This window comes from Thamnophis elegans, chromosome 1 (genome assembly GCF_009769535.1).
Source record: "Thamnophis elegans isolate rThaEle1 chromosome 1, rThaEle1.pri, whole genome shotgun sequence".
In the NCBI taxonomy this organism is placed as follows: domain Eukaryota; kingdom Metazoa; phylum Chordata; class Lepidosauria; order Squamata; family Colubridae; genus Thamnophis; species Thamnophis elegans.
This window is the reverse complement of record NC_045541.1, coordinates 25,977,869-26,005,566: the sequence shown is the minus strand read 5'-3', so window position 1 is coordinate 26,005,566 and position 27,698 is coordinate 25,977,869. Positions and strand designations below refer to the sequence as shown.

General features: G+C 34.4%; 1 protein-coding gene across 2 annotated transcripts in view; it reads left to right on the top strand.

Annotated features, from left to right (window-relative positions):
- DYNC1I2 (dynein cytoplasmic 1 intermediate chain 2) overlaps nucleotides 1-27,698 on the top strand; it is a 42,236-nt gene that overhangs the window by 551 nt on the left and 13,987 nt on the right. Inside the window, exons 2-6 of one of the 2 annotated variants that reach the window (XM_032209844.1) lie at nucleotides 3,280-3,397; nucleotides 6,916-7,030; nucleotides 11,142-11,286; nucleotides 19,408-19,523; nucleotides 27,306-27,395. In XM_032209844.1, coding sequence (XP_032065735.1) covers nucleotides 3,290-3,397; nucleotides 6,916-7,030; nucleotides 11,142-11,286; nucleotides 19,408-19,523; nucleotides 27,306-27,395 — 574 coding nt within the window. In that variant the 5' untranslated portion in view covers nucleotides 3,280-3,289. The remainder of the gene's footprint in view (nucleotides 1-3,279; nucleotides 3,398-6,915; nucleotides 7,031-11,141; nucleotides 11,287-19,407; nucleotides 19,524-27,305; nucleotides 27,396-27,698) is intronic. The other variant, XM_032209849.1, reaches the window with a different exon arrangement.

Genomic DNA, 27,698 nt, shown 5'->3' with positions numbered 1-27,698 from the left:
TGGGAACTCTGTTCACGGCTCTCCTCTCACGCGCGCGCGCGCACGCACACACACACACACACACACACACACGGCGGAAACACTCCTAGTTCTGGAGCGGTTTTTCTGGGGGAAATACAGCTAGTCCTCGACTTACAACAGTTCATGTAAGGACCTTTCAAAGTTGCAACGGCACTGGGGAAAAAGTGACTTATGGCCGTTTTTCGCAGTTATAACCTTTGCAGTATCTCAAAGGTGCTTTTTTCAGAAAGCAACTGGGCTTTCTTGTTTTTTCTTTGAAGAAGTTTCACTTGTCATCCAAGAAACGTCTTCAAAGAAAAGAGAAAAAAAGGAATTCCAGTGGCCTCCTGAAAAAGCACCTTTGGGACAACCATTACCTGGATGACTGAGTATAGACTTGACCTTTGCAATATTCAAAATATGCATATCTTTTTATTTATTTTGTCATGTTTCTGTAGTGTATATCGGACGCTTTGCAAGCTGTATGCAACGGAATTTCATTTTAATGCATGACGATTATTGTATATTAAAGTGACAAAGTTAGTCTAACTCTTAAGTTTGCAGCATCCCCATGATCATGCGATCAAAATTCAGATGCTTGGCAAACTGGTTCATATTTAGGACATTTGCATTGCCACAAGGTGATGAGATCACTTTTTGTGACCGCCTGACAAGCATAGTCAACGGGGAAGCCTGATTCACTTAACAACTAAGTTATTAATTAATCAACTGCAGTGATTCACTTAACCAGGGAGGCAAGAAAGGTTGTAAAATGGGGGCAAAACTCACTGAACAAATGTCTCACTTAACAACATAAATTTTGGGCTCAGTTGGAATCGTAAGTCGAGGACTACCTGTAGAGCCAAGTGTCTTGAGCACTTAAAAGAGCAACACAGTTATGTCTTTAATTACAATTAAAATATATGTCAACACTTTAGGCGTGGAGCAAAAGAGCTCCCAATAAACATCTAGATTCAGAACTGGGAACCAGACAGATCCAGATGCCAAATGTATTCTGTAATTTACAGCCACAATATGATGGGACACTGATTTAACAAAACATCAATAGTAATGTATGATTAGGGTCTGAATGTTTTACCCACTACAGAATGGAAGTGCTGCCTACCCAGTTAGCTGTCTTTGTTACTACTAGTCGCTACTATCCTGCCTCTGTTGGCTTTGTCTCAAGGCCTATGGTCACTTGCATTTATGGTGATAATTTTATCACCATAAATGCATTTCACAATCTGGAGAAGCACAAACCATAAAGGAAACTGTGTGTTTTGAGTTCCTGGAAGGATGATTTATTAAGTCACCTTGTTTAATAATGTTGACCCAAAGAAGTTTTCTAATATCTTTGCCTAATAGTAAGGGCTTCTTTGCAATATGTATTAAAGGAAAAGGATACGTTTATGGCAAAGAGAGATTTAACTGAATATATATATATGACTTTAAATATATATATGACTTTAAATATATATATATATATATATATATATATATATATATATATATATATATATATATATATATATATCAGCACAAATACAAAAAAAAAATGTAACAAAAAGGCAACAGTAAAAATATTGGGTTTCTGCCTGGATGGTCTCTTGTGACGAGCCGAAGGACAGAGAATGGAAGTAGTGATCTTCCTCCCACATTTGGGCATACCGGGGGTTGTAAAAATCATATATATCAGCACAAATAAAAAAAGACAAATATAACAAAGGCAACAGTAAAAATATTGGGTTTCTGTCGTGATGGACTCTTGTGACGAGCCGATAGACAGATGATGGAAGCAGTTAGCTTCCTCCCATAATTGGGGCTTACCAGGGGTTGTAAAAATCTAATAGATACCTTTCACCCTGGCTTCGCTGATAAACGGATAAGAGTCTGTGGCCTAATGGCTAAAGATCTCTGCCTAGTGTGCCTAGTATGCCATATAGCCCAGGTTCAAATCCCAGTAAGGGTATGGCTAGCTGATGAGAGCTAAATAGCTTGAAATAGATCTATACTAGTCTCCCTTTATTTATTTATCAGCACAAATAAAAAAAAACATATATATATATATGTGTGTGTGTGTGTGTGTGTGTGTGTGTGAGAGAGAGAGAGAGAGAGAGAGAGAGAATGTATGTATGTATGTATGTATGTATGTATGTTGTATTTGTGCTGATAAATAAAGGGAGACTAGTATAGATCTATTTCAAGCTATTTAGCTCTCATTAGCTAGCCATACCCTTACTGGGATTTGAACCTGGGCTATATTACATATTAGGCAGATGTCTTAGCCATTAGGCCACAGGCTCTGATCCGTTATCAGCCAAGCCAGGGTGAAAGGTATCTATTAGATTTTACAACCCCCGGTATGCCCAAATATGGGAGGAAGATCACTACTTCCATTCTCTGTCCTTCGGCTCATCCAGGCAGAAACCCAATATTTTTTTACTGTTGCCTTTTTGTTACATTTGTTGTATTTGTGCTGATAAATATAAATATATATAAATATATATATATATATATATATATATATATATATATATATATATATATATATAATCACAAAAATATTAGCTGGCTTTTCAGAAACATTATTATAAATAACTTTTTAAATGAAAGTGAAATATTCCCTATTCATCAGGGTGGATAAAATCAAATGATTTTTTTAAAAAAAATCAAAATATTTTTTTGATTTAAATCAGATTTTTTAATTTAAATTGGATTTTTTAATCAAATTTATTCTAATAAAATGCTTTTGGAGTAAAAATCTATCTAAATATAGTTTTCTATTTAAGATACATTAATAATTTAGTTTATTCAGCATGAAATGGAGCTTAGTTATGTAGGATGAGGCTGCAATATTGTGACTGGGTCACAGGAGGAGCAGCTGCGGAATAGATGATAGTTCCCCTTTAAAAATTATGATTTAAATCGAGTTGATTTAAATCAAGCCATTTTACTAGTGATTTAAATTATGATTTAAATCATGAGTTAAATTGACTTGATTTAAATCAAATCCACCCTGGTATTAATATGCTATTTTGTCATCCAGCTTCATCTGTTTCTAATTTTTATGTAGCTTCTCTGCATTTTTATTAAATTCATCTAGAGATAAATATGTTTACAATTTACAGTTTGGTGCCAAAAGTTTGTTTCAAACTTCAGGTGGTACTCCTTCATACATTATTGCCAAGGAACCATATTTTGTAGTATGCCTCTTTTATTTTAACAAATAGATGTAGAAAAATACTTAATTTTGTATTTGATTCATGTTATTGACAGGATTCTAACTATGTCTGATAAAAGTGAACTGAAGGCAGAGTTAGAACGTAAGAAACAACGCTTGGCTCAAATAAGGGAGGAGAAAAAAAGAAAAGAAGAAGAAAGAAAGAAAAAGGAAGTAAGAATTCTTTTTTCAAATTATACCTAACAGATAATTTGGTTACATACTAAAATTTACTAGTAATTTTTGTTAATAACAGTATATGTCAAGTTTTGAATGCAGTTAGCAATCTTATCTTTCAGAAACATCAGATAAATAACACTAATAATTTCATAGAATCATTTTTCTCCCCAGACTTTACATAGCTCAATATATGCATTGTTTTATCTGTATCACTACATTACTACTAGTAATTAAAATATTTCTGATTAAATATAATCAAGGCTTTATGCTGATTTATGTTTAAAAGATATCTAGTTTTGTTTCACACTTGAGTTCTTGGTGCCAGTATTTTTTCATTCTTAATTTGTTAAGGCGGTTCAAAACTACTTATATGCTCCCTGTTTGATTCAGTTCTTAAGATTCTCTTGGAAAAAATAGGATTCTTCTCTATAAAAACAAATGCAAAGAGCTCTGCAAACTTCTTTAAAGTTTTAAATCTAGCTATCTTGACCCCTTCCAGTCCGGCTTCAGACCTGGTTACAGCACAGAAACCGCTTTGGTCGCATTGACCGATGATCTCTGGAGGGCCAGAGATGGAGGCTATGCGTCCATCCTGGTTCTCCTTGACCTCTCAGCGGCTTTCGATACCATCGACCATGGTATCCTTCTGCGACGACTGCGGGAGGTGGGAGTGGGAGGCACTGTTCTGCGGTGGTTCTCCTCCTACCTCTCGGACAGGTCGCAGTCGGTGTTAGTCGGGGGGCAGAGATCGTCCCTGAGGCCCCTAACATGTGGGGTACCTCAGGGTTCGGTCCTATCACCCCTACTATTTAACATATACATGAAACCGCTGGGCGAGATCATTCGGAGGCACGGTATAAAATACCATCAATATGCGGACGATACACAATTGTATCTGTCCGCCCCGTGCCAACTCAATGAAGCGGTGGACGTGATGAACCAGGGGCTGGAGGCCGTTAAGAACTGGATGAGTGTTAACAAACTGGTACTCAACCCGGATAAGACCGAGTGGCTGTTGTGTTTCCCCCCCAATAATTTGGCTAATATACCAACACTTAGGCTGGGGGGTCAAATTCTATACCCCTCAGATAGGGTCCGCAACTTAGGAGTCCTCCTGGATCCACAGCTGACTCTTGATCACCAGCTGTCGGCTGTGACCAGGGGGGCATTTGCCCAGGTTCGCCTGGTCCGTCAGTTGCGGCCCTATTTAGATCGGGGGGCTCTCACAACAGTCGCTCGAGCCCTTGTGATCTCTAGACTGGAATACTGCAATGGGCTCTACATGGGGTTGCCCCTGAAGTGCATCCGGCGACTACAGCTAGTCCAAAATGCAGCCGCGCGAGTGATAGTGGGCGCACCGCGGTTCGCCCACGTTACACCTGTCCTCCGCGAGCTGCATTGGCTACCTGTTGGTCTCCGGGTGCGCTTCAGGATACTGATGACCATCTTTAAAGCACTCCATGGTAGTGGATCTGGGTACTTGAGAGACCGCCTTCTGCCGATTACCTCCCTAAATCGACCAATTAGATCGCACAGATTGGGCCTCCTCCGAATTCCATCTGCCAGTCAATGCCGACTGGCGACCACACGGAGGAGAGCCTTTTCTGTTGCTGCCCCGACCCTATGGAACGAGCTCCCCATGGAGATCCGCACCCTCACCACTATCCAGACCTTCCGCGCAGCCCTCAAGATCTGGCTCTCCCAGCAGGCCTGGGGATAGGCTCCTAATTACCCGCCCGAGTGTTTGTTTGATTGCTGAATGAAAGTTGGGTTTTATTATTTTTCTGTTGTTCACATATTGTTTTGTTTTGACCTTGCACTTCCCCTCCCCTGTGGTTGTAAGCCGCCCTGAGTCCCCTCAGGGAAAAGGGCGGCATATAAATCCCAATAAATCCCAATCCCAATAAATTATTTGCTTTTCATTCACATTTTTAACCAATATTCTGAGATATTTATTGGCTATATTAATATGCTTAGCAATATACTCGGGTGGGGTGGGGTTCCGTCTTTTATCTGTTTGCATTTCTTGCTAAAGTTTTGTTCTTTTCTATTTCTATTTGGCCAATATTGAAGGAAATCTTACCAATTTTTCATTTCTACAAAAAGCCTTTTTATCTTACAATAGCTTCAGTTAGTGACACTTCCAAACTGACATCATCATGCATCTTAGTGGTATACTTCCTGACCAGCAGTATTCTTCTGAGATGAGCCACTCTGATTGCTGTATTGAGTAATTTTTAAGGATCCTATAGATACACGAGAGTCTTTATATTTCATTCAACTCTTTTTGATTTTTGCATTTTAACAAGTGTTAAAATTAACACTATTTTTCTGTTTGGCATAATATTTGCTGTTAATATACAGCTGATAAAGTCAGTTAAAGCATACATGAATTTATATCACAATAAATTGGAGGTGATCTTCATGAATAGTGATAATGGATGAAATCTTTATGAACAAGTTTAAATTCAGATTGTTTGAAAAACTGTTAAGAATTATTATTGATATTAAATTCCTATGAGATCTCTTTCTAAACTGAGGACCAGGATAATAAAATTTGCTATGTCAGAGCAAAAGAAAATAAATATTTCTAGATTGTGGACAAATTAATTTGTTACTAAGACTTGTTCCATAGTAAAATTATCTTTTTTACCAAATTCTAAAAATTCATGGGAACTTACTAGGAAAAAAATTTTCTACTTATAATCAGTAAACTATATAAAGGTCGTATGAAGGAGTTTTTGAATAACTGTAACTGGTGGCCTGGAATATATTTTTGTTTGGCCATGTACGGTATTTTACTAGTACAAATACTAATTTACAGTATATCAGTAAATTATTGGTTGCAAGTCTACCTTAGTTCTTATTACTGCTATAGTAATCTGGAAGCTGAGCCTATTTTTCTGCATTGATCTTTAGAAATAAAGTGTTGAAAGTGTTTGTCTTGGCTTATAATTATATCATCCCCACTTACCTCAGTATAGTTACTAAGGATGTGCAGTGTTTCAGCTTCAATTTGGAATAGGTATTTTGGAACATGTAGTACCTCTGTGAGTCATTAAAGCAGCCATATCTTATTTCCATTCTATGGAATATCTGTGTTTTAATGAATCACATTAAAGTGGCTTCTTCACAGGTGCTATGTTTGCATTTCTGTGTATTCAAAAACAATGCACAGCCTGAATTATTATGTTCTGCTTTTCAAAAATTGGCTAAAACTAATATAGTCCTCTATTTCAATTTTTTAAAATACTTTCTGTTATCAATTTTAACAATACTAAATCATAATGCAGAATAATATAAAAATAGAAAATAAATATAAAATGTAAAAGAAAAGAACCTTTCTCTTCCTTCAAGTAGGATTGTTGCTATAAAATTTATTTTATAGATAACAGATAACAAGGTAAGACTTTTAGTAAAATATTACAGATTTATTATCACCAAATATTTTTGTTTTAAAAACATTTTTTTAAAGATGTGAAATGACATATTCATTTTAATAAAATGCATAGACTGATCAGAAGAAAGATGCCGTTCCTGCACAAGATGAGTCTGACCTTGAGAAAAAGAGACGGGAAGCAGAAGCTTTGCTTCAGAGCATGGGTTTAACACCTGATACTCCCATGGGTAAGAAGTGTACAGAACAAAATGTCATGTAAATGTCTTTCATGCAATTAAACCTTAGCATGAAACTTGAATTACTCACTCATGCATGTACCTGATATGTGTTCATTATCACTATTGTTAACTTAGGAAACTTCTCAGAACACATTGTTCTGTCTGATTTACAATTATTTTATTAGAATAATATTACTGATTTCTAATTCTTGCATCTCTTTATATTTCATCAACTAAAACTTTTAAGACTATTCCATTAAAATATAAAAATCAATGCAGCAAAAGGATTGTCAGCCTAGACCTCCAGATGTTTTTTACTACATTCAAATTGTTTAAGATTGCTACTCCTAATTTAAATATTTTCATTCTTCTTTTTCTAAGTAATTGAATGAAGAAAGGACCTATCAGTTCATAGAGTAGAAATATGATCCAGCAGAGACTTTTATTAGAGTTTGAGAGGAAGCTGGTTTTAGCTAAGTGTACTTTAAAGTTGAGAGAAACGTTTGAAGAGATTGTACCAGAAAGAACGGATATAAATTAACTCATTTTATATCATTTTCTCCAGTGGAAGCACGATGACTTCAATTCTATTGATAGAACCCCTCTTGTGAAACCGACATTTCTATTTGAAGTTTTTTTAAAGTTATTTTAAAATTCATATCAGCCTAATACTCTTTTAAGTAAAATAGTTAACTAGTGTAGATAGTTACTGCCTATTAGCACAAAGAATTAGAACTATGCCACAAGAGGGCATTGCAACATTGCAGGAAACTTCCTCATTCATTTATTCATTCAATTTCCATAGCCACCAATCTCAGAGAAGTAACTACCACTTGTTCAAGTTGTTTGAATGGGCCAATTTCTTAATGAATAAAGTAGTTTATTTGGGGTGCAAAAATGATTTATTTCTTTTAATATGAGTCTTAAAAATGAAGGATGTATTTTGGAAACAGCTGTCTAGAAAAATAGCCATATTTTAAAAAACAAAAGATAAAATTCCATTTTTTTAGCATTAGAAGTATTTAGGAAATCTTTTAAGCATTGGTTTCAAAAGTACACATTTTGTTTGTTCTAAAAATTATTTATTATCTGAAAAAATAGTCAAAGATAGTTTCAATTTCAAATGTTATTTGGCTGTGACATTTTTAAATGTTAGATTAGAAACTTGGGGAATTTCACTGCAAAAGGTAACATTCCTGGTTATCTTTGTTCATGCATATATATATAATATCAGGATAATTAAGAAATACCAGGACTATATATATTTGAATATAATATGTTACCTACCCTGGAATTTCTAAACTCTGGAGCTTATTTTCAAATGTGTTAAAGTATTCTAATTAAAAGGAAGTTCTCAGCCTTCATTAGAGCACCAGAAATTACTGTGCTTGATTTTTTTGGATCATAATTAACTACATCATTTTCTGCATCTTTATTTGGAAGTAAACATTGCTTTGTTTGGTAGTCCTTATTGCTTAATAAGTTCTGTGAGGGCAAATATTTTTGATCCCTTATATGAAATATTGTCATTACTTTATTATTTTAGTTAGGCAATTCATATGCAAGAGCACCATTAACTACATATGGTTCCCATCTGTTAATGAGGGTTCTCATTATCCTTAATACCAGGAAAAGGAAAATATTGAAGCAAATAGCCACAGTTCTACCTATAGAGGCCAAGAACCATAATCCCATAGTAAGCAGTTTCATATCAAAACGAGAGATTTAAATTTTAAAAGTTTAATTTTTAGATCCTGCATTAATTTAATTTTAGTTTTTAGATACTGCATTAATGTAAACTAATCTATTAACTGTTTAATTTAATAAACAATAGTCAATTGTATTAATTAACCCTTACTGTAAGTGCTAATTCAGCAAGATCTTTCATTTTGCTTTGTTAATGCAAATTTTCAATATGTTTTGAAATTCTAAAAGCAAAACTAGTATGCAAATAAAATAATGCTATTTCCACTTGGTTGCATTTTTTAGTATTACTTATTGTTAAGTAAGGACTCCCTTCAAATGTGAAATTTCCATTCAGAGTGCCATGAACAATAGAAAAGCTTTTGAAATTGAAAAAAAATCACATTGTTAAGTATTTTAAGCATTTCAATCTAAAAATATTTCATGAACATTACTGGGAATGAGAGAAGCTTAGTTTACTATGAGATTATTCCTACTAATATAAAATAACCAGTAGATGGCAGCAGTGACTAGTTAAAATATTTAGAGTTACAAGGCCTCTAATTTGACAATGACAGAGTATTGTACAGATTAAAAACATATAATATAAAAAAACAAAAAATAAACAGGAGTATATGTAAGAGGAAAACAAACATGCCCTAATCTGAACAGATACTGCACACCAAATAGTTATACCATCCTATATCAAAGCTTGGGGGGAAATACAGATTTTCAGAAATCATTTAAAGGCTTGCAGGGGCCATCCAAACCTCTATTCCAAAGAGCAGGAATCATAACAGAGAAGGTCCATTTCCTAGGTTCCATCAGATAATTGATGCAGCTCATGTGACAGAGGACGTATATGGGCAAATCAGCATGTAGTCATTATTGCTCGTACTACTGAATTCTAGATCAGTTGCAACTTCTAAGTTATTTTCAAAGGCAGATCAAGTAGAGTAAATTGCAATAATTCACATATGAGATGACCAAGACATAGGTTCCCGTGAGAAGGGATCCTTTATCCACAAAAGGTTGCAATTAGCCTGTGAACTAAATTTGAGTGAAGGCTGTCCTAGCCATAGATATTACCTCCTCTAAGCAGGATGTCCAGGAGGATGCCCAATTGTGTGTCGGTTTTGTATGGGGAAATACCACTAATTTAGAACCAAAGATGAAAAATTTTGAGCTCCGGAAAGATTATGCACCCATAGTCTCTCAGGCTTATCGGGGTTGAATATCCTGCCTATCCTACCCTCACCCGTATTCCAGTTTTAAACAAGGGCTCTTGACTTTAAGTCAACTGTCTCTTTTTAAAGTAATCAAATAATTAGTTGAACTAATGCTGGTTGTGAGGTGGGTTTTTTTTTTCAAATTATCATTTAAGGTACAGTGGTGAAAGAAATAATGTATGCAAATTTTGGTAAGATTTTATCAATTTCATCAGTTCTATAGTAAGTTTCAGCTATTTAAATATATTTCACCCTCCATCGGTACCTATATTTTAATTATCTGATAATATTGAGCAATACTGCATAGTGCAACACTGGAACAGGAATTGGCTGTCTCCCATTTTCTTTTATTGAGGCATACTGTGAGTATGACTTTTGTAAAAGGACACTGTAGATCAAAGCCAATACATTTAACCACAATAATAGTGAAAATATGTTTAGTGTACGAAGTTTCTGTGAAAAATTATGTTTTCTCTAAAATCAAAACAGTAAAGAATATACAATCCTACTCTCTTCAGTAATTAAAAAAAATCATTTAAGGTTAACCACTGCCACTTGACATTTCAGATTTTTTAAAAATTAAAATTAAATGTGAGAACTAGAAAACAGAATGGATTGAAAATAAATTATTTCAATACATAATAGAACATTTACAAGTCCTTATCTGCAAAATGCCCTAGGATTCAACATCAATCTCTTCTAAAACTAATTGCAGAGACGTAATTTTCATAGAACCTGTAAGCCGCCTAGAATTATCCTGTAGAAAAGATGGAGGCATTAAAAAAGCAATAAAATAAAAATAAAATAAAATAAATAACCTTGCCTGCCATTCTGTTGTTCTTGTGTAGCAGTTTTTCAAGATAATGTCTGGAAAGGATAATAATCTTAGTTCTTTCTCTCCTGATTCTTTCCTCAAAACATATGGGAATTCTACGCAATGCATTGCATTTTTAATTACTTAATTTCTAAGAAAAGGTTATTGCCATTATATTAATAATCTATATTTTCCTTGCATTTTAAGTAACATCTTTTAATATTATCCCAAAATGCATTTAATACTGCATGAATCTCCAGCATGATATGTTAACATTGTCTTTTCCCCTTTTTTTCTATTGTTCATTTTCATCCATTTTATTTATTTTTGTTTTCTTTTGTTTACCATCACTTTTTAATGCTTCCATGTTAAATTAATTTGGAAACATCCTAAGCTGTGCAACCTCTACGACTAGTAACAGCGGATACCTGTCTGTTTCACTATTTAGTCCCTCCTCCTATGTCTCCATCTTCGAAATCTGTGAGCACACCAAGTGAGGCCGGAAGCCAGGATTCTGGTGATGGTGCTGTTGGTTCAAGGTATGGTTCAAGGTTTTCTCGGAATAATTGATATTGTGAAGTATAAAATACTTTGTTAGGGTATTTTTTAGTAATATAATACACATATCAAAAGATATAGCCCATTCTTCTTGGCATGTCACAAGACATCCCAATGGCTTTCTCCTCCCTCTATTCAGCAGAATTTGTTTGAAAATGGAGGCCAGTACTTTTCAGTTTCTCAAGGCAGCTTCTTTTCCATTAAGCATGCTTGCCAAAATGTGTCTTGAATTGTACTAAATTCTCAGCTAAAACTCTGGAAAACCAAATAAGAAAATGAAAGTGTTTAAGTTGAGATAATGACAGGTATGCCTATACTAAGGAAAGAGAGTCCATGTAATATGTAATTTTCTGAAGGTTCCTAATGTTTCTAATTCCTATACTGATATTTTCCTAATGTTGCATCTTGGATTGGCACTCATTTGAATAAAATACAATTTAATTAAATAATTAAGTTCTTTGATTTCTACAGGCAAAATAAATAATCATATTTATTATCAAGTATATTTTTTTGCTGCTGCAGTATGTCAAAATACTCTAATGCTTGGTTTCACTTTATAAAAAAGTATGTCTGATAATCAACAAAATTGTTATTGGCATGGGGTGAGATGGGAAAAGTGATAGAAGCCTTGGTAGCTTACTAAATAGATTTGAAAATAACACTATGTTTTCTTCTATGGCCTTCTGCTGCTTTGTATTTATTGATTGTGGTGATATCTAATTGAGTGTTCTTCTCCTGTTCATCATTCCTTGTCTTTTTGAGTTGTGCCATTAGATTTCTTATTTTAATGTCCCAGGTTTCTACATTTCTACCACTGTACTAGTGTTTCTTTCTTTTAAGTAGCTGTCTTAGAGGTTTAAAGGATCAGTTAGAGCAAATTTTGCAAGAAGTAAAAAGGGAGAGAAAGGCCTGCTTCTATTAGTGTAAGTAGCTATGTTTCATAGTCTACAGGTTGAAACATAATGATTACTACTTGATTTTTTTAAATCTCTGGTTTACTATTAATAAACATAGTAATCTCTAGATTTATTTAACCACAGCCAGTTTAACATCATCATGTGGTCAGGTTAATATGTAGAGTAGGAGTTAATTATGCCTTTAAGCTATAAGTTTCACTTGTACCTATAATACTTGTATGAGTAGAAGACAGGGTGTGCTGCAGGCAGATGCTATGGAGTATGAGTGGGTGTTACAGGAGGTTGCTACAGGCAGGCACTATGGAGGGCAGGTGAAAAAGCAGCAGGAACAACGTGCAACCTCCTCCTGACTTCTGCCTTGATTTTGTTGTGGATAAGTCAAGGAACATTGCAAATCACAGATCACATGAACACAGTTTGCTGTGATGTTATAAGCTGGGCAACAAGTGCTTAGACTGGGAATATTTGACTTTGAGGCTACTGTGCCAGTCAGAACTCTGAGGACTGATTGTAACTCCCAGTCATTCAACACCATTGTAACTTTGAATTGTTGCTCAACTAATAGTTGTAATCTGAGAGCAGCCTGCAGCCTGATTTCTTTGTATTAATTGGTGTTCCTACTTACATCAAAGTTCTCTGCCACAGGATAATATCAACAGGATGTGTTTATTGTAGGTTTCTTCTGATAAACAGTATATAGATTCAAATGTTATAGCAAGTACAGTTCTGAAGGTAGTATATATTCTTAGTATTTTGGTATAAATTGGGGGGGGGAAGCTTATAGATTTTTTTTAAAAACTACAATTATATTTGCTTAAAAATGCTAAATAGTGCATAAGAAATTGCTGAATTTTATAGGTATAGTTGTAACAATCTTATTAAATTTAGTCTATTTTGTCTAGAAAACCCACTATAATCAGTCATCTGGAAGCTAGTTAAGTGTATAAGAATGAATTGGTTAAAAGGCACTTGAATCCTGCAAGATCACCTTTTAAAAGAATCTTGTGGATTATTTAAGATTACTGTGGTGTTAAATGTATACAACAAATAAAATATCTATAGGGCCCAGCATAACCTTACAGGCATTCCTAAAGACTCTACTTTTAAAGTCTTTTAAAAGTATTTATTTAACAAAACTAAAAAACATAAAACTAAAAAAATCATACATATTGACAAAAAAAGGTGAAATACATAATTTGAAAAGATTATTAAATATAAAGATAACAAAAACATATTTAACAATTCTTTTACCAATAACAAGAAATCAGGAAGGTGACAGAAACATTAAACACTAGTATTAGTAATAAAAGATTTTAAACAAATGGCGTATACAGCTGCAAAATTATAAAAAATGAATTATTCATCTTATCTTTTATTGCATGTTGTTAGTAAAATCTCTGAATACACATTCACATATGAATTTTAAATTGCCCTTGGGAAGTTTTCAGCTGACTCAGAAAGCTTTCTTGTCACTGATATGGTTGATTTGATAAATTTGAGTGATCTTTCTATGATTGGTACCAACATCTGCATGACTTGGCATGATTGCTGCCAACAGTATTTAAAATATGCCCTAGATAGATAGAATTTATTATGGCCAGATTTCAAAATAAAATGTTAGAAACAATGCAGGGTAAGAATGTTACATAAGTAATGCTGCATTTAGCAAAACATGTGAATATTTACTTTCCTCCTGATTTTAAAACTGCAGCGATGAGTGGAATCACCTAGGCAGTTGTATGGTTGGGCAATATCCTAGTGTAGGTTGCCATCCTGTCCAACAGTTACTGGGAAACTATTGTATTTTTCTGAGTATAAGACCTCCCAAAAACAGCCTGTTTGTCACGAAAATGGGCCTATTTTTTTTTAAGGGCATGAATAGCCCTTAGGAGGCTTGTAGAGTGTTCCTAGGGGGGTGGGGGCAAAATTGAGCAAAAAAAATGTCCATTTTCTGCTCATTTTTGCCCTCCCCAGCCCCCAGGAGTTCTCTGAAAGCCTCCTACAAGCTATGCACGGCCATTTTGGTGAAGGGGCGGGGTTTCAGGAGGCAAAAAATGCTGTATTCAGTGTATAAGATGCACCCAGATTTTCAACTTCTTTTTTAAGGGAAAAGGTGCATCCTATACTCCGAAAAATACGGTACATGCTAAAGTTTACCTCAAAGTCTTAGACATGTAGATCAGTTTGGCAAGGCTTCTTTGCCCCAGCTACCATGCCCCCCCTCAATCTTTACCAAGAATTCCCACTGCTTTTTGCTTAATAACATGCACATTTTAGGGTTACAACGGCAAGCAGGATTGACTAGATCAATAAATAATGCAGTTGGATGATGTCTCACTTTACAAACAGATTGTTTAGCAATGGCATCCCAATCCCAATTGCCATCATAATTCAAGAACCAACTGTTCATTTTTGGGGGTGGCTAGTCAGAAATCCAGTCTCCCTAGAGAAGAGAAGAAGAGCCAAGGTGGCGCAGTGGTTAAATGCAGCACTGCAGGCTACTGCTAGATCAGCAGTTCAGCGGTTCAAATCCCACCGGCTCAGGGTTGACTCAGCCTTCCATCCTTCCGAGGTGGGTAAAATGAGGACCCAGATTGTTGGGGGCAATATGCTGACTCTCTGTAAACCGCTTAGAGAGGGCTGAAAGCCCTATGAAGCGGTATATAAGTCTACTGCTATTGCTAAGAGCCTAATGCTGGGAAAGATTGAGGGCAAAAAAAAGAAGGGGATGACAGAGAATGAAGTGGCTGGATGGAATCATTGAAGCAATAGGCATGAGCTTAAATGGACTCTGGGGAATGGTAGAGGACAGGAAGGCTTGGAGGAACATTGTCCATGGGGTTGCGGACACGACTTTGCAACTAACAACAACAAGAAGCCAGAAATTACATAGCTGATTCCTTGCCATTCTTCAATAAGATTTGCTTTGTGTTTTTCAGTGCAACTAGGAAGTAAAATGCAATTTATAGAATACTTGGAAATAATCTTACTTGCTTACTAGCCTTACTTTGTCCTATAGCGGTAAGCATATTGCAACCATTTCATCCACAATATTTTATCCAGTAGAGATATTCAAGCCTGATAAGTCAGCTTTTCAATAGAATCCCACTAAAATATGTAGTCTGCTATGATTTATTTGCTAATTATACATTCATATAATAATTCTCTTTTAATAAACTTGTAATTCATCAGTTTCAAAGATAATAATAATCCTGTCTTACTGATATAGTTTCTATGAATTTATTATATTAAGATCATTTGGCTGCTGATAAATTTACAGTGATTTCACTTGATGGTGCAGCTTGGGCTATAATATGTCATTTTTTCCTTCTCTTTGTGTTTTCCACAAGTGCAGGGTCTGCTTTTTTTGGATCAACCAAATGTTAATCAATTGGTTGCAACTGGAATTGATCAAGTGGCTTGTTGCCCAAGCCTGACATCATGAGCTAACAGTAAATGACTCACCCCAAATCACCCAGCTGTCTTTCATATTTTAGGCAGGACTATAATTCACAGTCTCCTGATCTCTAATCTGGTGCCTTAACCATTAGACCATACTGGCGCTCTTTACTGTAATAAGCCTTCTCAATTCATATTCATTTAAATTAGTAGAGAGTTAGGAATATTTACAGAACAAGTCAGGATAGTGTTTGACCTCTTAATGTCCCCAGAAAGCACAGTAATGTAATCTCTTATTAAAAAAGCGTAAATAGTTCTATACCTGCTGAAAGTTTTAAGATCAAAGAAATCATAGAGTACTTACTGGTAAGCCACCTGCTCGATTTTTCAAATATAGGTGAATTAATTGAGTTTGAATGAATAAATAAATGTTTCCCTTTTTTGCTACTAACAAAATTGATTAAAAACAAGATTTAAAATATAATAAAATTGAAAATATAATAAAATCAAGATTAGACACTGCAATGTATATTCTTGAAACTTTGGGTAACTGGGAGAATGAGAACTAATGAAAAGTTTAGCTACTATGTATTTACAATAATGTTTTGTTGGTTGCTTGCTTTTTGTGAACCTTTATTAAGATCTCTTTCTTAAAGAATATACATGAGAATTATTGGATTTAAATTTTTATATGAAAGATTTTGAATAATGGAAAGTGTAAACCAGTTATACTCAATATACATGAGTCTCAAATTATTTTCAGGTTGCAGAAAACCAATTTCAATATTTATAATAGGGAAGAAAATCTGTGTATTCAGAGAGTAAAGCTGGTCTTTTTGCATACATTAGAGGAAATGGGAGTTAAAGAGATAACTGAACACTCCTTATAATGAAGGTAGGACAGAAAGCTAAAAAACTGTGAGAAAGTTGTAAGAAAGAGGCAGAGTAAAAAAGGAAACAGAAAGGTAGAGGATTTAATTAATTAGGATTTAATTTAATAAAAGAAAGAGACACTAGTTGCCTTTGAGAATAGTGTTTTGTGCCTTATTATTTATAAATAACTGTTCCTTTGAGTAAATGAGAGACAGAAGGTAATAATTCTACCCAATAATGACAATGACATTCTTCAAAGAAAAAAGCTGATAAAAAGTAACATTAATATAAACACTTGTATCATTTTTGGGGCCTTGGCAACATGATTATATCCCAATAATAATTTTTGGAATAATTATGCCATTTCTGACTCCAGACTATTGGCAGTATACATAAAAATAGTTAATAAAATGCATATGCATATTTAAAGAAAGTATTCAAATAAATATATTAAATATATTTGCTTTTACATTTTCATTGCAATATGTTGCATTGTATGTTTATTATATGAATATACTAGCTTCTGCATCATGCTCATGCACTTTTGATTCACTGGAATTTAAGCATATGTAGAATAAGTTTATTAAACATGCTGTTTTCTTGACATTGGATGTCTTGGGTTGGTTTTAAATTAAATGGCATAAGCCCAAGGCTGTGCTTAACCCGTAATTATAGCAATGTCATGTCTTGGAAACACTAGCAGTAGTATATCCCAGTGGAAAAGCATTTTTTCTATACCCAAAGGTTTATGTGTTGACTCATTTCCTTTACCAATATGACAATTTCCTGAACATATTTAATGCTTGGGGCAAGATTACAATATGTTAATGAAATGGATCAGATGGCACAACTAAATCTGTGTATCTATGTTATCAATGTGCTAACATGTTTTTCATGGTTTTGAAATTAAAATTCTTCGAAAATATAATGTATCTAGTAATACTATCAATTGCACCTAATTAAAGAAATCTTTGTTGGCTAATTTTAAAACATTTACTTTGCATGTATTTTGACATGAATAAAATTGATGAATCACAGATTTTATAAATAATTAATTTATTTAACATTAATACTTTAAAAATGTAGCATATTAATATGCTTATGAAAAGGTACTGTGAACTATTTGATTAATATAATATTGCAGTCATAATTAGGGGTACCATATATGGACTGCAGAAATCTAGGCAGCAGCAAAAAGATACCGAAAACAATTGGTTTTCAGATGTTGATAGCCCGTATATGATATTACTAGCAATGCTAATTGTTTGTATTTTAATTGATTATATATTGCATGTTTTCCTGTAGCACTGAATGTCTACTTGATTTTCACTAACTGACCTTTTGGCATTTCTTTGTTTTTGAAACCATAATATGAGTAACAATAGCCTTAACATTTCATAGACTGTACTTGCTTCACTAATCTATGGCCTTTTTTACTAATGCTGCATGGTTGTCCTTCAACCTATGTATCAGGACGCTGCATTGGGATACTGATCCATCTGTTCTACAGCTCCACTCTGATTCCGATCTGGGGTACAGCAGAGTTTTTTTTATCTTCCATCTTTATGTAGCAATTGTTTATATATGTTCAAAGTAAGATTCTTAAAAATAACATGTGAAACCATTTTTCTTGTGATTATGTTTTAGTAAGTAATAATATAGTGTTGAATTTGTTAATCAGCAGGTTTTTAGAATACATTTCCAAACAGTATAAAGCTAGAAAATATGTGTTTGGGAAAACTGACTAACAGAATTGGAAGGGAAAAAAACCTGTAAATACAACATAAATTACAATTCTGGATTGTCACTTTTGAATTTACATTCAGCACTTTAAGTTTTACTTATTTACTAAATCTTCTTTCTAGTTTTTTAAAAATAATTTATTACCTTTTGATATTTGTAATAAAGTATGACTCTGCAAATAAGTCTGTTTACAAACTTATAGTGCAGCAATTAAATTGGCCTATCATATAGGAGTAAAGACTAAACAATTGCACTGGGAAGAGTATAATATAAATATTATATTTATACTTTATTACAGTGGGTGAAATAGAACAGGACTATAGAACAGGGCTTTTCTACCTTATAACATGTTTGAGAAGCATAGGTGCATTATGACCAAAATACAGTAGACATATATTCAGATGCTTAATGTGAACCATCTCGTGATGTATTATGATAGTGCATGCAATACTTTGGATTTAGTTTTGAAGAGGTACTTTTCAGGAATGCAAACATGGCTCTTAACTGCAGCTCCTTAAAGATGTCTGGTCTGTTTCTAAGATCACACATCAGTAGCAGGAGCCCCCCTCTCCCCCGCTCAATAGTTACATGTTCCTTTGCATTCTGGCACACCTCTCTCAGATCAAATCTGTGCATTCCTATCATGAAGTTCTTCAGGCATTTCATGAATCTAATTCAAAAATCATTGCACAATCGTGTCTTAATTATAATTGATTTCAACATGATAAGATACTTTATAAGCTAAATTATAACTATTGAGTTAACATATAAAGCACATGCTTTATATTAGGTTGGATCCAGTCTTGCACATTATTTATTGTTGTTATTAGCATTTCTATATGGCAGAATAATAGAAAAAATAATCAAGTAAAAAAATCAGTTATCCTGTAGTGATGTTTTGGAATTCTTTGAAGGGATTTTGAGAGTATGGGTCTGTACATGACCATCCATAAAATTCTGGAATGAATCCATTTTATTTACCTTTAATAGCAACTTATCCAAAATCCACTAATATTTATGCCAGAAACAGTATAAGAAATTGTGGTCGATTTTAGTATAGTTATATTGATTTTCTGTCAAATTTTCACATAGAACTTCTCCATAGAGTACTTGTGTTGGGCACGGTGTTGTAAACACATTCCTTAAAATGTCCCACTTCATTTTCTTTAGACGTGGACCTATTAAACTTGCAATGTCCAAAATTACTCAAGTTGACTTTCCTCCTCGAGAAATGGTCACATATACAAAGGAGACCCAAACTCCAGTTATGACTCAGCCTAAAGAAGGTAAATATAAATATCATTCTTACTGTTTCCTTATACATCAAGAACATATTTCTATATAAAAAGACTTATATGTGACAAGGTAAGTATCATAAACCTTGATACCAAAAATAAATTCAATACTTTTATTGTGGAAAATATTAAAAAAATATTTGCAGAAAGGAAAACAATTGTGTCAAGAAATTTGAATTGACAAAGAATTCTGGCTTATTTCTTAGATGCTCTTACCTTCATTTGATATTTTGATAAAGTATCATATACAGGTCTTTTTCTCTTAGAGAAATAAGGCTTTGCAGAGTTTCCTTAACATAAAATAAATTGCAGAACCAGTTATAGTCACAAGGGCAACAAAAGGCACATTTATAGACAAAGTGGCCATGCACAATTATAGCTTTAAAAAAGTTTTTGAAAAAGTTAGCATATTTAGAACATGCAAAATGGCTTTCTATTTTGACACTGGGATGTGCTGTGGCAAAAACTAAAAACAAAACCCCTGGAACTATGTCTCTGCATGTTAAAAATGTGTTCTAAAAGACTGGGTAACTATCTAGAACACGGGTTGCTCTCACATGACAAATTGCAACATTTTTCCTCTTTGTGAAGCTGGGGTGGGCATGGCCTGCATATGACGCATCCGGCCCATGGGCTGCCAGTTTGACACCCCTGATCTGGAAGAAACTGGATGGTATGGGAGTGAGGTGCAATCATAATTGCCTCTCATCATTCTTTCTAGTTTGTATGCATAACAATATTTAGTTCTGACAAAAAACAAATTTTCTCTCCCTCCCTCCCACTCCCTCCCCCCCTCCTCAAGGCAGCAAACGTGCCTAATTTTTGACCCCCATTTTTCCACAATAAGCCTTTGAGGAGTGGGGATGGGGGTTGGACTGAGAGTGATTGGCCCAAAGTCACCCAGTCAGTTTGTGTGTTTATGTTTAAAACTTACAATATCCTGGTTTCTTGGCCAGCATCTTAACCACTGTAATAAATAGGCTTTGTTATAATTAACAATTAATTCCCTATATAGATGGTCCTCAGTTACCAATCACTTGTTCTGCAACTGTTCAAACAATAATACTGAACAAGTGATACTTAAGATCGTTTTTGAAGTTCTGGTAGGTGCAGTATCCATGCAGTTATGGTTTGATTATGGTTTGTAGCCTTCCCTTCTGGCTTCCCACAAGCAGAGTTGGAGGGGAAGCCAGCAGGAAATCAGAAGTTGTAGTCATATGAAGTCCTCATTTAATGACCCACAGTGATTAACTTAACAATGGTAAGCTAAGACAGCTTTGCTAAGCAACATGTTCATGTGATATCACACTTTACAACTGCATTACTTAGTGACAGAGGTTCTTGTCCCAATTATTTTTGTTAAGTGAGGACTACCGGTAATTGTTCTCTGTTTCTTGTCATAGATAAACAGATCCAATTTTTATGTATGTGTACTGATGTAGACATGTAGACAAAATTCCATAGAAAGTGTTATGAAGGTTATGGTTGGGTACTTGAAGAGAAAAATGGACGTTGGCAACAGATTCATAGTGCATCGGTATGGTTAGGAGAGCGCTGACTATTTGAGCCTTCCCTGTTTACATTTTGTGATAAAATACATAGCAAAATCCCATTGGGGGGAAAACCCACTTAGAGTCAGGTCAGCGTGGAGTCAGAGAGAAAATTGGACATAGGTGTGTATAAATATGTAGAATGATTGCTCTTTTAATTATCAAGTAGTCTGGTTAGACTCAATATGGATTACAAATCTATTTTAAGATTAAAAAACACTTCTATTTTTCTTCTGTTCAATTGTGCTCATTTCTTGGAGACCACCTGGACAAGTCCCTGTACTTTTCTTGGAAAGTGTTTTGAGAAGTGGTTTGAAATAGCCTCCTTTCTAGGGTCTGAGAGAAAGTGACTGGCCCAGCATCACCTAGCTGGCTTCATGTCCCAGGTGGGATTAAAGTACATTGTCTCCTGGTTTCTAGCCTGATGCCTTAACCACTATGCCAAACTTGCCCTCAAATATACTTTACATTTGTAACTTAACTTTATATTAAAGAGTTATACTAAAAGGTGTCCTGCAAAATATATTTTGTATGCTATATATTCTATTTATTTATTCATTTGTGCATTATTTATATATTCCTATTAGACTAAAAACTAAAAAAAAATCTAGAAGGCAGTGGTAAACTTCTTCCTAACTGTTGGTTACAGGGACTTTGAGTCAAACTCAACTCAAGAATTAAAGTGGAAAAAAAGTAACAAAGTATCTTGCACAATGTAAAAAAGCAAAAAATAAAATAAGGAAGTAACAGGTCAAAAGAGCAGCTATACGAGAATATACATATAAGAGATCCAAACATAAAGAAAGGAAGGAAGATTACCTTTCTTGGGAAGGAGGAAGGGGAGGTTCTGTTTTGAATCTTACAGTTTTCCCAGAATAGCTTATGAACTTCAGCAGAAGCTATAGGGAGCAGATTTGATGCTCAAAAGGCATATGATGCATGCCCATTGCATGGTCTGCTAGAAAAATTGTCTATAAAAGCAAAGATGTCCCCTTTTTTAGAAACTGAAAATGATTAGGAAGTTGTAAAGACTTGGTTCATTAATTATCTTCTCATTCTTAATATTTTCAGGTTTTAACAATTGGAAAACAATAACTCCATAATTGCTCTATATTATAGCTCTATATTATAGATATATTTGAGCTTCCATTTCTGGATGTATTGTTCAGTATGAAAGTACTAAATTATTACCTATACTTAATTCTTACAATGTTCCCATAACAAAATAATATATATGGACAGAATATTGTGTGTTAATAATTGTAATTTCCAGTCTTGTACTCTATTGTATATGTAGGACACAGTAGACCCCTGATATGAATAAATAGTCCCAGAACATAGGGAAAATAAAAGTCACCATACGTACTCCTTTTTCTTAATTGCCTGTGCAATGTTTTATAGTACTTTAGTATTGATCAAACTGAAGATTCAGTAAAATATTAGTCTCATGTGTTTCTGTACTTCTTTCCTGAAAGAAAAATGTATACAAAGGAAAAGTAGTCAAGTTAACACGTAAGTTAGAGGTTTGATTGTTGATGTGTATCTTCAAAGTGACTTCAGATTGCCTGTCTGTTATTCCCCAATACAAGTAACAATCAGTTAGCTTCCATTGAATGAAAGCTTGTCGTTATCTTGCAGTGTTACTGATAGGTGTCACTGTCAGGACTTTGATGCATAGGATTTTTAATAGAATGAGAAAAGAAAGGTAAGCAGGGATGCAAATGAGGCCTCTAGCAGAGAAGTGAATCTAACCAAATTATCTCAACTTAGTGCTTTAATATTGTCAAACTTTTATCATTTGAAAAATTCTAAATCTAGAAAAATTCTAGATGTAATACAAAAAGATTTGTCTAGGATACTTCCTTCTACTATTTTTAAGAAATATCTGCCAAAAACAAAATAAAACAGATAGTAAATGTGATCTGAAGACACTTCGGCTTAACAAAAGACACCCATTTCACAGATGATTTAACTTTGATTAACCTACTCTGCAACAACAGACCACGCAGACAACTGGAACTTCATTCTCTTAGAGTTGTAGCAAGGCGCTGTCTAATTTACAGTCTGCTTTTCTTCTCATCTCAACAAAATATAGCACAATTTTGATGTTAACACTAAGTAAAAATTCACTGGTTCATTTACCATTCATTGAGAAGAGATTTGGCATTTTTAAAGTAACTGCTACTTTTACAGATTTTTAATGCTTGCCTTGTAACCTTAGATCCTCTGTCAAGGAAAAAAACATAGTAACCACTTAGTATATTGTAATAAATATTCATCAGTAAAATGATTTGACATGTAGTTTCACTCCTCATTGTTATGTTCTTGCGTGGCAGTGTAGCTTTTAATGTGAAATAAATAAAGCATTTCTGCACCATTGGGGTAAATCTTGAATGCTGAATAATAAAAGAGATTACAGCAATGAAATAAAAGAGCTGGACATTTTTTCAAAATATTTTTCTGGGCCTAATCCAGAATGGTACAACTGGTGCATATATATTAGATTGTAAGCAATACTGTTTAACTTTTGCTGCTGTTTAGTACTCTGATTTTAATTCATACATAATACTGTATTTGTAACACCTTGTACATAAAATATTAGTCATGAAAATTGCCATTTTAAATAGTACATTCTATAGGACATATATATTGGCAAGAAAAAATAAACCTGTATGACAATTTAATTATAAAGTTTGGATAATTTTGCATTTTTATTCTGTGGTCCGTTTTTAGTAGAACCATTGATGTATATGAAGCTTTATTGAGAAGCAAACAAAAATGGATACTTATAGCTGCACTTGAAGATGGAAGAGGGAAGTGAGATCAATAAGGGAAAGATTTTGTGTTCATTGATATATGAATAGGTTTCTTTTAGCAAGGCAAGAAATTAAAGTAAAATTGAAACAAAACAGGATATTGGAAGGAATGAGAACAATTGGTATGAACGTTAATACCTACATTACGAATGAATATTATAGTATGAACAATAATAAATATACCCAAAAGAAAGGATATGTTAATTTAAGAGAGCAGGTGTCATTTGGATACTAAGGTGACAAAGTTGGAGAAGTAGATTTTATAGATCAGTATATATGGGGGTGGGGATTAAGTAGGTCTATATTTTCACAGTGTTGTACAGGATTAAGCAGCTTAATTTGGCAATGGGTTGAATGCAAGGAACAAAGAAGGCAGAAGCCGCAGGAATTTCAGATGTGCTTGCCATTATGCCAGCACAACTGCACCATTTAGACTAGTGAGTAATAGACAGAAACCTCATCTCTTGGATCACAGTGATGTTTAAAAGCATCAGGCACTGCTTGAAGTACTTCAAAGGCTCTGTGTACTATTGGGTAAAAAGCAGGAATAGGACTTTTGACAGCTAGAGAATTTTCTGGTCACATAGTTAGCCCAAATTTGTTGACCTGCAGAAGGATGATTTAGAAAAAGCTATGGCTTCTTGCCAGAATAGTAGGTTGTTCTAAAATAAATACCATGTGTGTGTGTGTGTGTGTGTGTATAATGAAGAGAATTTATAATTCTGCTGATTTGTTTGCATATCAATTTAAATTTAAACTACCAAGGAATAACTATTCTTGGCTATCCACTTAGTTCTCTTAATTCCGTTGTTAGTGCGCTATTAAGTGATAAAACATAAGATTAATAGGATTAAAGTTTGTTATTTATTTAGTGGTGTTTGCATATATCTTAAAAATAAGTATTAAACTGAGATGAAAAATTGCTCCAGTGCTTGCAAGTGTATTTATGTAATTGCGGAAATACCATTTCTAGGGCTGAGATTCAATAATAGTTATTCCTAAGCGTTGACAATAAATAAAGAATAAGGACGAGGAGGAATTTGTTTATACATCTGTCATCTACACTAAAAATGTGAAAAGGAGGAGGGGCAATTGATTATCAGATTTCATCTCTGTAATATATGTAAATAACCAGATCGCTTGGGCAGTAGTAGAGAGCTGCCCATCTGCTTCTGACAAGGATTTGACTTCTATCACAGAAAATGGTACTTAGAATTAGAATGGAATGGCAGAGCCAGGAAACTGAGATTTAACTTCTAAATGTATGGAATTTGAGCTTTGAACAACTTATAAAGGTTAAGGGGACATTCCTGTTCTGAAGTCATAGTGACATTGTTTGTTGTAGCGTGTCTACATACAAAAAGAGAAGTCCACACTTAATTCAACCAAATTATTTAATCTAGTCATTGCTTTGTAATTTGCTATTCACAATCTCGCATTATTAAGAGAAAATTATGCATTTATCAATTTTCTCTTCCCCAATGCTTGGGTGGAAATCTAGTCTCTTGTTTGGGGCACATGGCATAGAATTGCTCTGTTATCCAGTTTTCTGATTAATAGTCCATTGTATGTACAAATTCATCTAAAAAGGAGCAGTGTCTTTCCGTTTCTCTGTGTGATTATTTTGTCCAAAAAAGCTTTCATTTTTTTTAAGTAGCACAAAAGCTGTAATTGGCAGGCTTTGTAAGGAAATGTCAATGTGCAAGAGAGTGGAGATCACTAAGAATTCTTTTACGCGTTCTTTCCCCTTTGCACCACCGCCTCCTCAGCAGGGTCACTGAGATCACTAGCTTTTCTTGAAATGGCCATTTTCACTGGCAGGTGCATTATACCCTGTATTTTCAGATTGTTTTTCCATTCTGAATGTTTGGCAGGTTGATTGCTCTGGCTGCATTGACGGAGAAAGGGCTGACAAATGTGGTTGGGCTGGTTGAAAAGACAGTGATTACTGTTTTCCTTTGTGGCTGATTGAGGCCCTTGAAAGGAAAGATTTTAACCTTCACCATTTGGTTCAGAAGTATGAGCATATATTGAAATTGTTCATGCCATTTATCCTAGTTCTGTAAACTTGTCAGAACGTAAAAATCACTCGATTTCATATAATGTGGGATTGGCATACGTCATTATCATTTTGATTAAGTTGGAGTTTGTATTATTGTATGCATTATATAGTGTCATTTAAGACATTTGTTCCTTCAGGTATAGATTTATATTTTTATTGACTAAACTAGAGTTAGAAAGATTTTTTCCCCCCAGATTTTGCTTCAGCCTATCACTATGTGTGTGGCTTGGCAGCTGGTAGAGCCTACAAGCTGTATTTTTGTTTGCAGGGTAAAGGCTTGTCTCTGGACCTCCTGGAGAGTTGGTAATTGCACAGACTTGCCATTGGAGAAAAAACATAATTGGAAGCAGTCAAGCAGAAAAATGCTGTGCCATCCCATTGCCACCTCAGAGCAGGGATAGACAATCCCAGCAATACCATCTGGTTGCTGCTGTCTAGTCAGCTGGCCTGGCTGCTGGGACCATAGCTTGGCAGCTGGTTTGTACCTCTTGACCACTCTTCCCCCCCCCCCCATGACTTTGAACATGGGTCAGGGGAATGGCTGTAACAAATAAACCCCTGTTGAATCTTGCCTCATTACTTGTAAGAAGGCAGGATGCAGGCTTCTGCTTCCATTCTCTTCTAGACAGATGACATAGCTGGTTAATGAATGAAATAAGTATTTTAAGAAAGATACTCTGAGAAGCAGAACAAAAAGAGGCAGGAAACATATTCTACAACACCACATTGCTCTTTTTTAAATTTTCTAGGGACTAGTACTATTTACAAAATGTAACAATGCAAAAAATGCTACATATATTCTCAGTATTTCAAGGCATCAACACTTCGTACAGCATTCTACTTTTAAAATGCTCACTGGCAAACATAATGATAATGTGACTTGTAGTTAGAATGATAAGGAAAAAAAGATAATTTCTCTTGCCATTTTCTTAACAAAATTTCCCTTTCCAGCTAGCATCATCAAAACTAAAGCAATTTTTTTCCCTTATGAAAAACTTTTTGTTATTAAATCTATATCTAAAGAAGTTATGGTTCTGAGAGCTGTGTTAAGATGCTTGATTTTCCTTATTTTATGGCAGGTATATGTGAACATGCAGTGTAAAATCACATGGATGAATGTTTCATCTGCAGTGACAAAGCTGGATAAAAGTTAAGAATTTAAAGTGACAATCTCTGAAAAGCTCCCCTGTACTGTATGTTTAGTTCTGATGCTGTGTTAGAAAAATCACTAGATAAACTTTACTGACAATGACAGTATATTTGACATTATTTTTTTCGCTATTTAATAAATGTAATCCCAGATTCCAACTGGCCAAGCAATTATTGATAACTTTCCTCTTTACAGACGAGGAAGATGAAGATGATGTAGTTATACAAAAACCACCAGTTGAACCTGAGGAAGAAAGCATTTTGAAAAAGGAAGAAGAGGAAGAAGGTATAAATATTTTATTTCTTTACATCCATTCATATGCCATTTTTTCTAACAACTCTAGGTGATTTTCAGTATATAAAACTAGAACTAACCATAAATACTAAAACAATAAAGAAACAATTAACTATCATAAATAAAAACTAATCCTGCCAACAGGAAGTTTGCGTACTTCGGTATTCTCTTAAAGAGTGCTATGTTCCTCATTTTTAATATGAAGGAGGAAGCATATCTGACACAAATTTCTGTTTTCATTTTGTTGTGTATGTTTCTCTTTACTGTTTGAAATTTGTATTAAAGTTTAAAGAC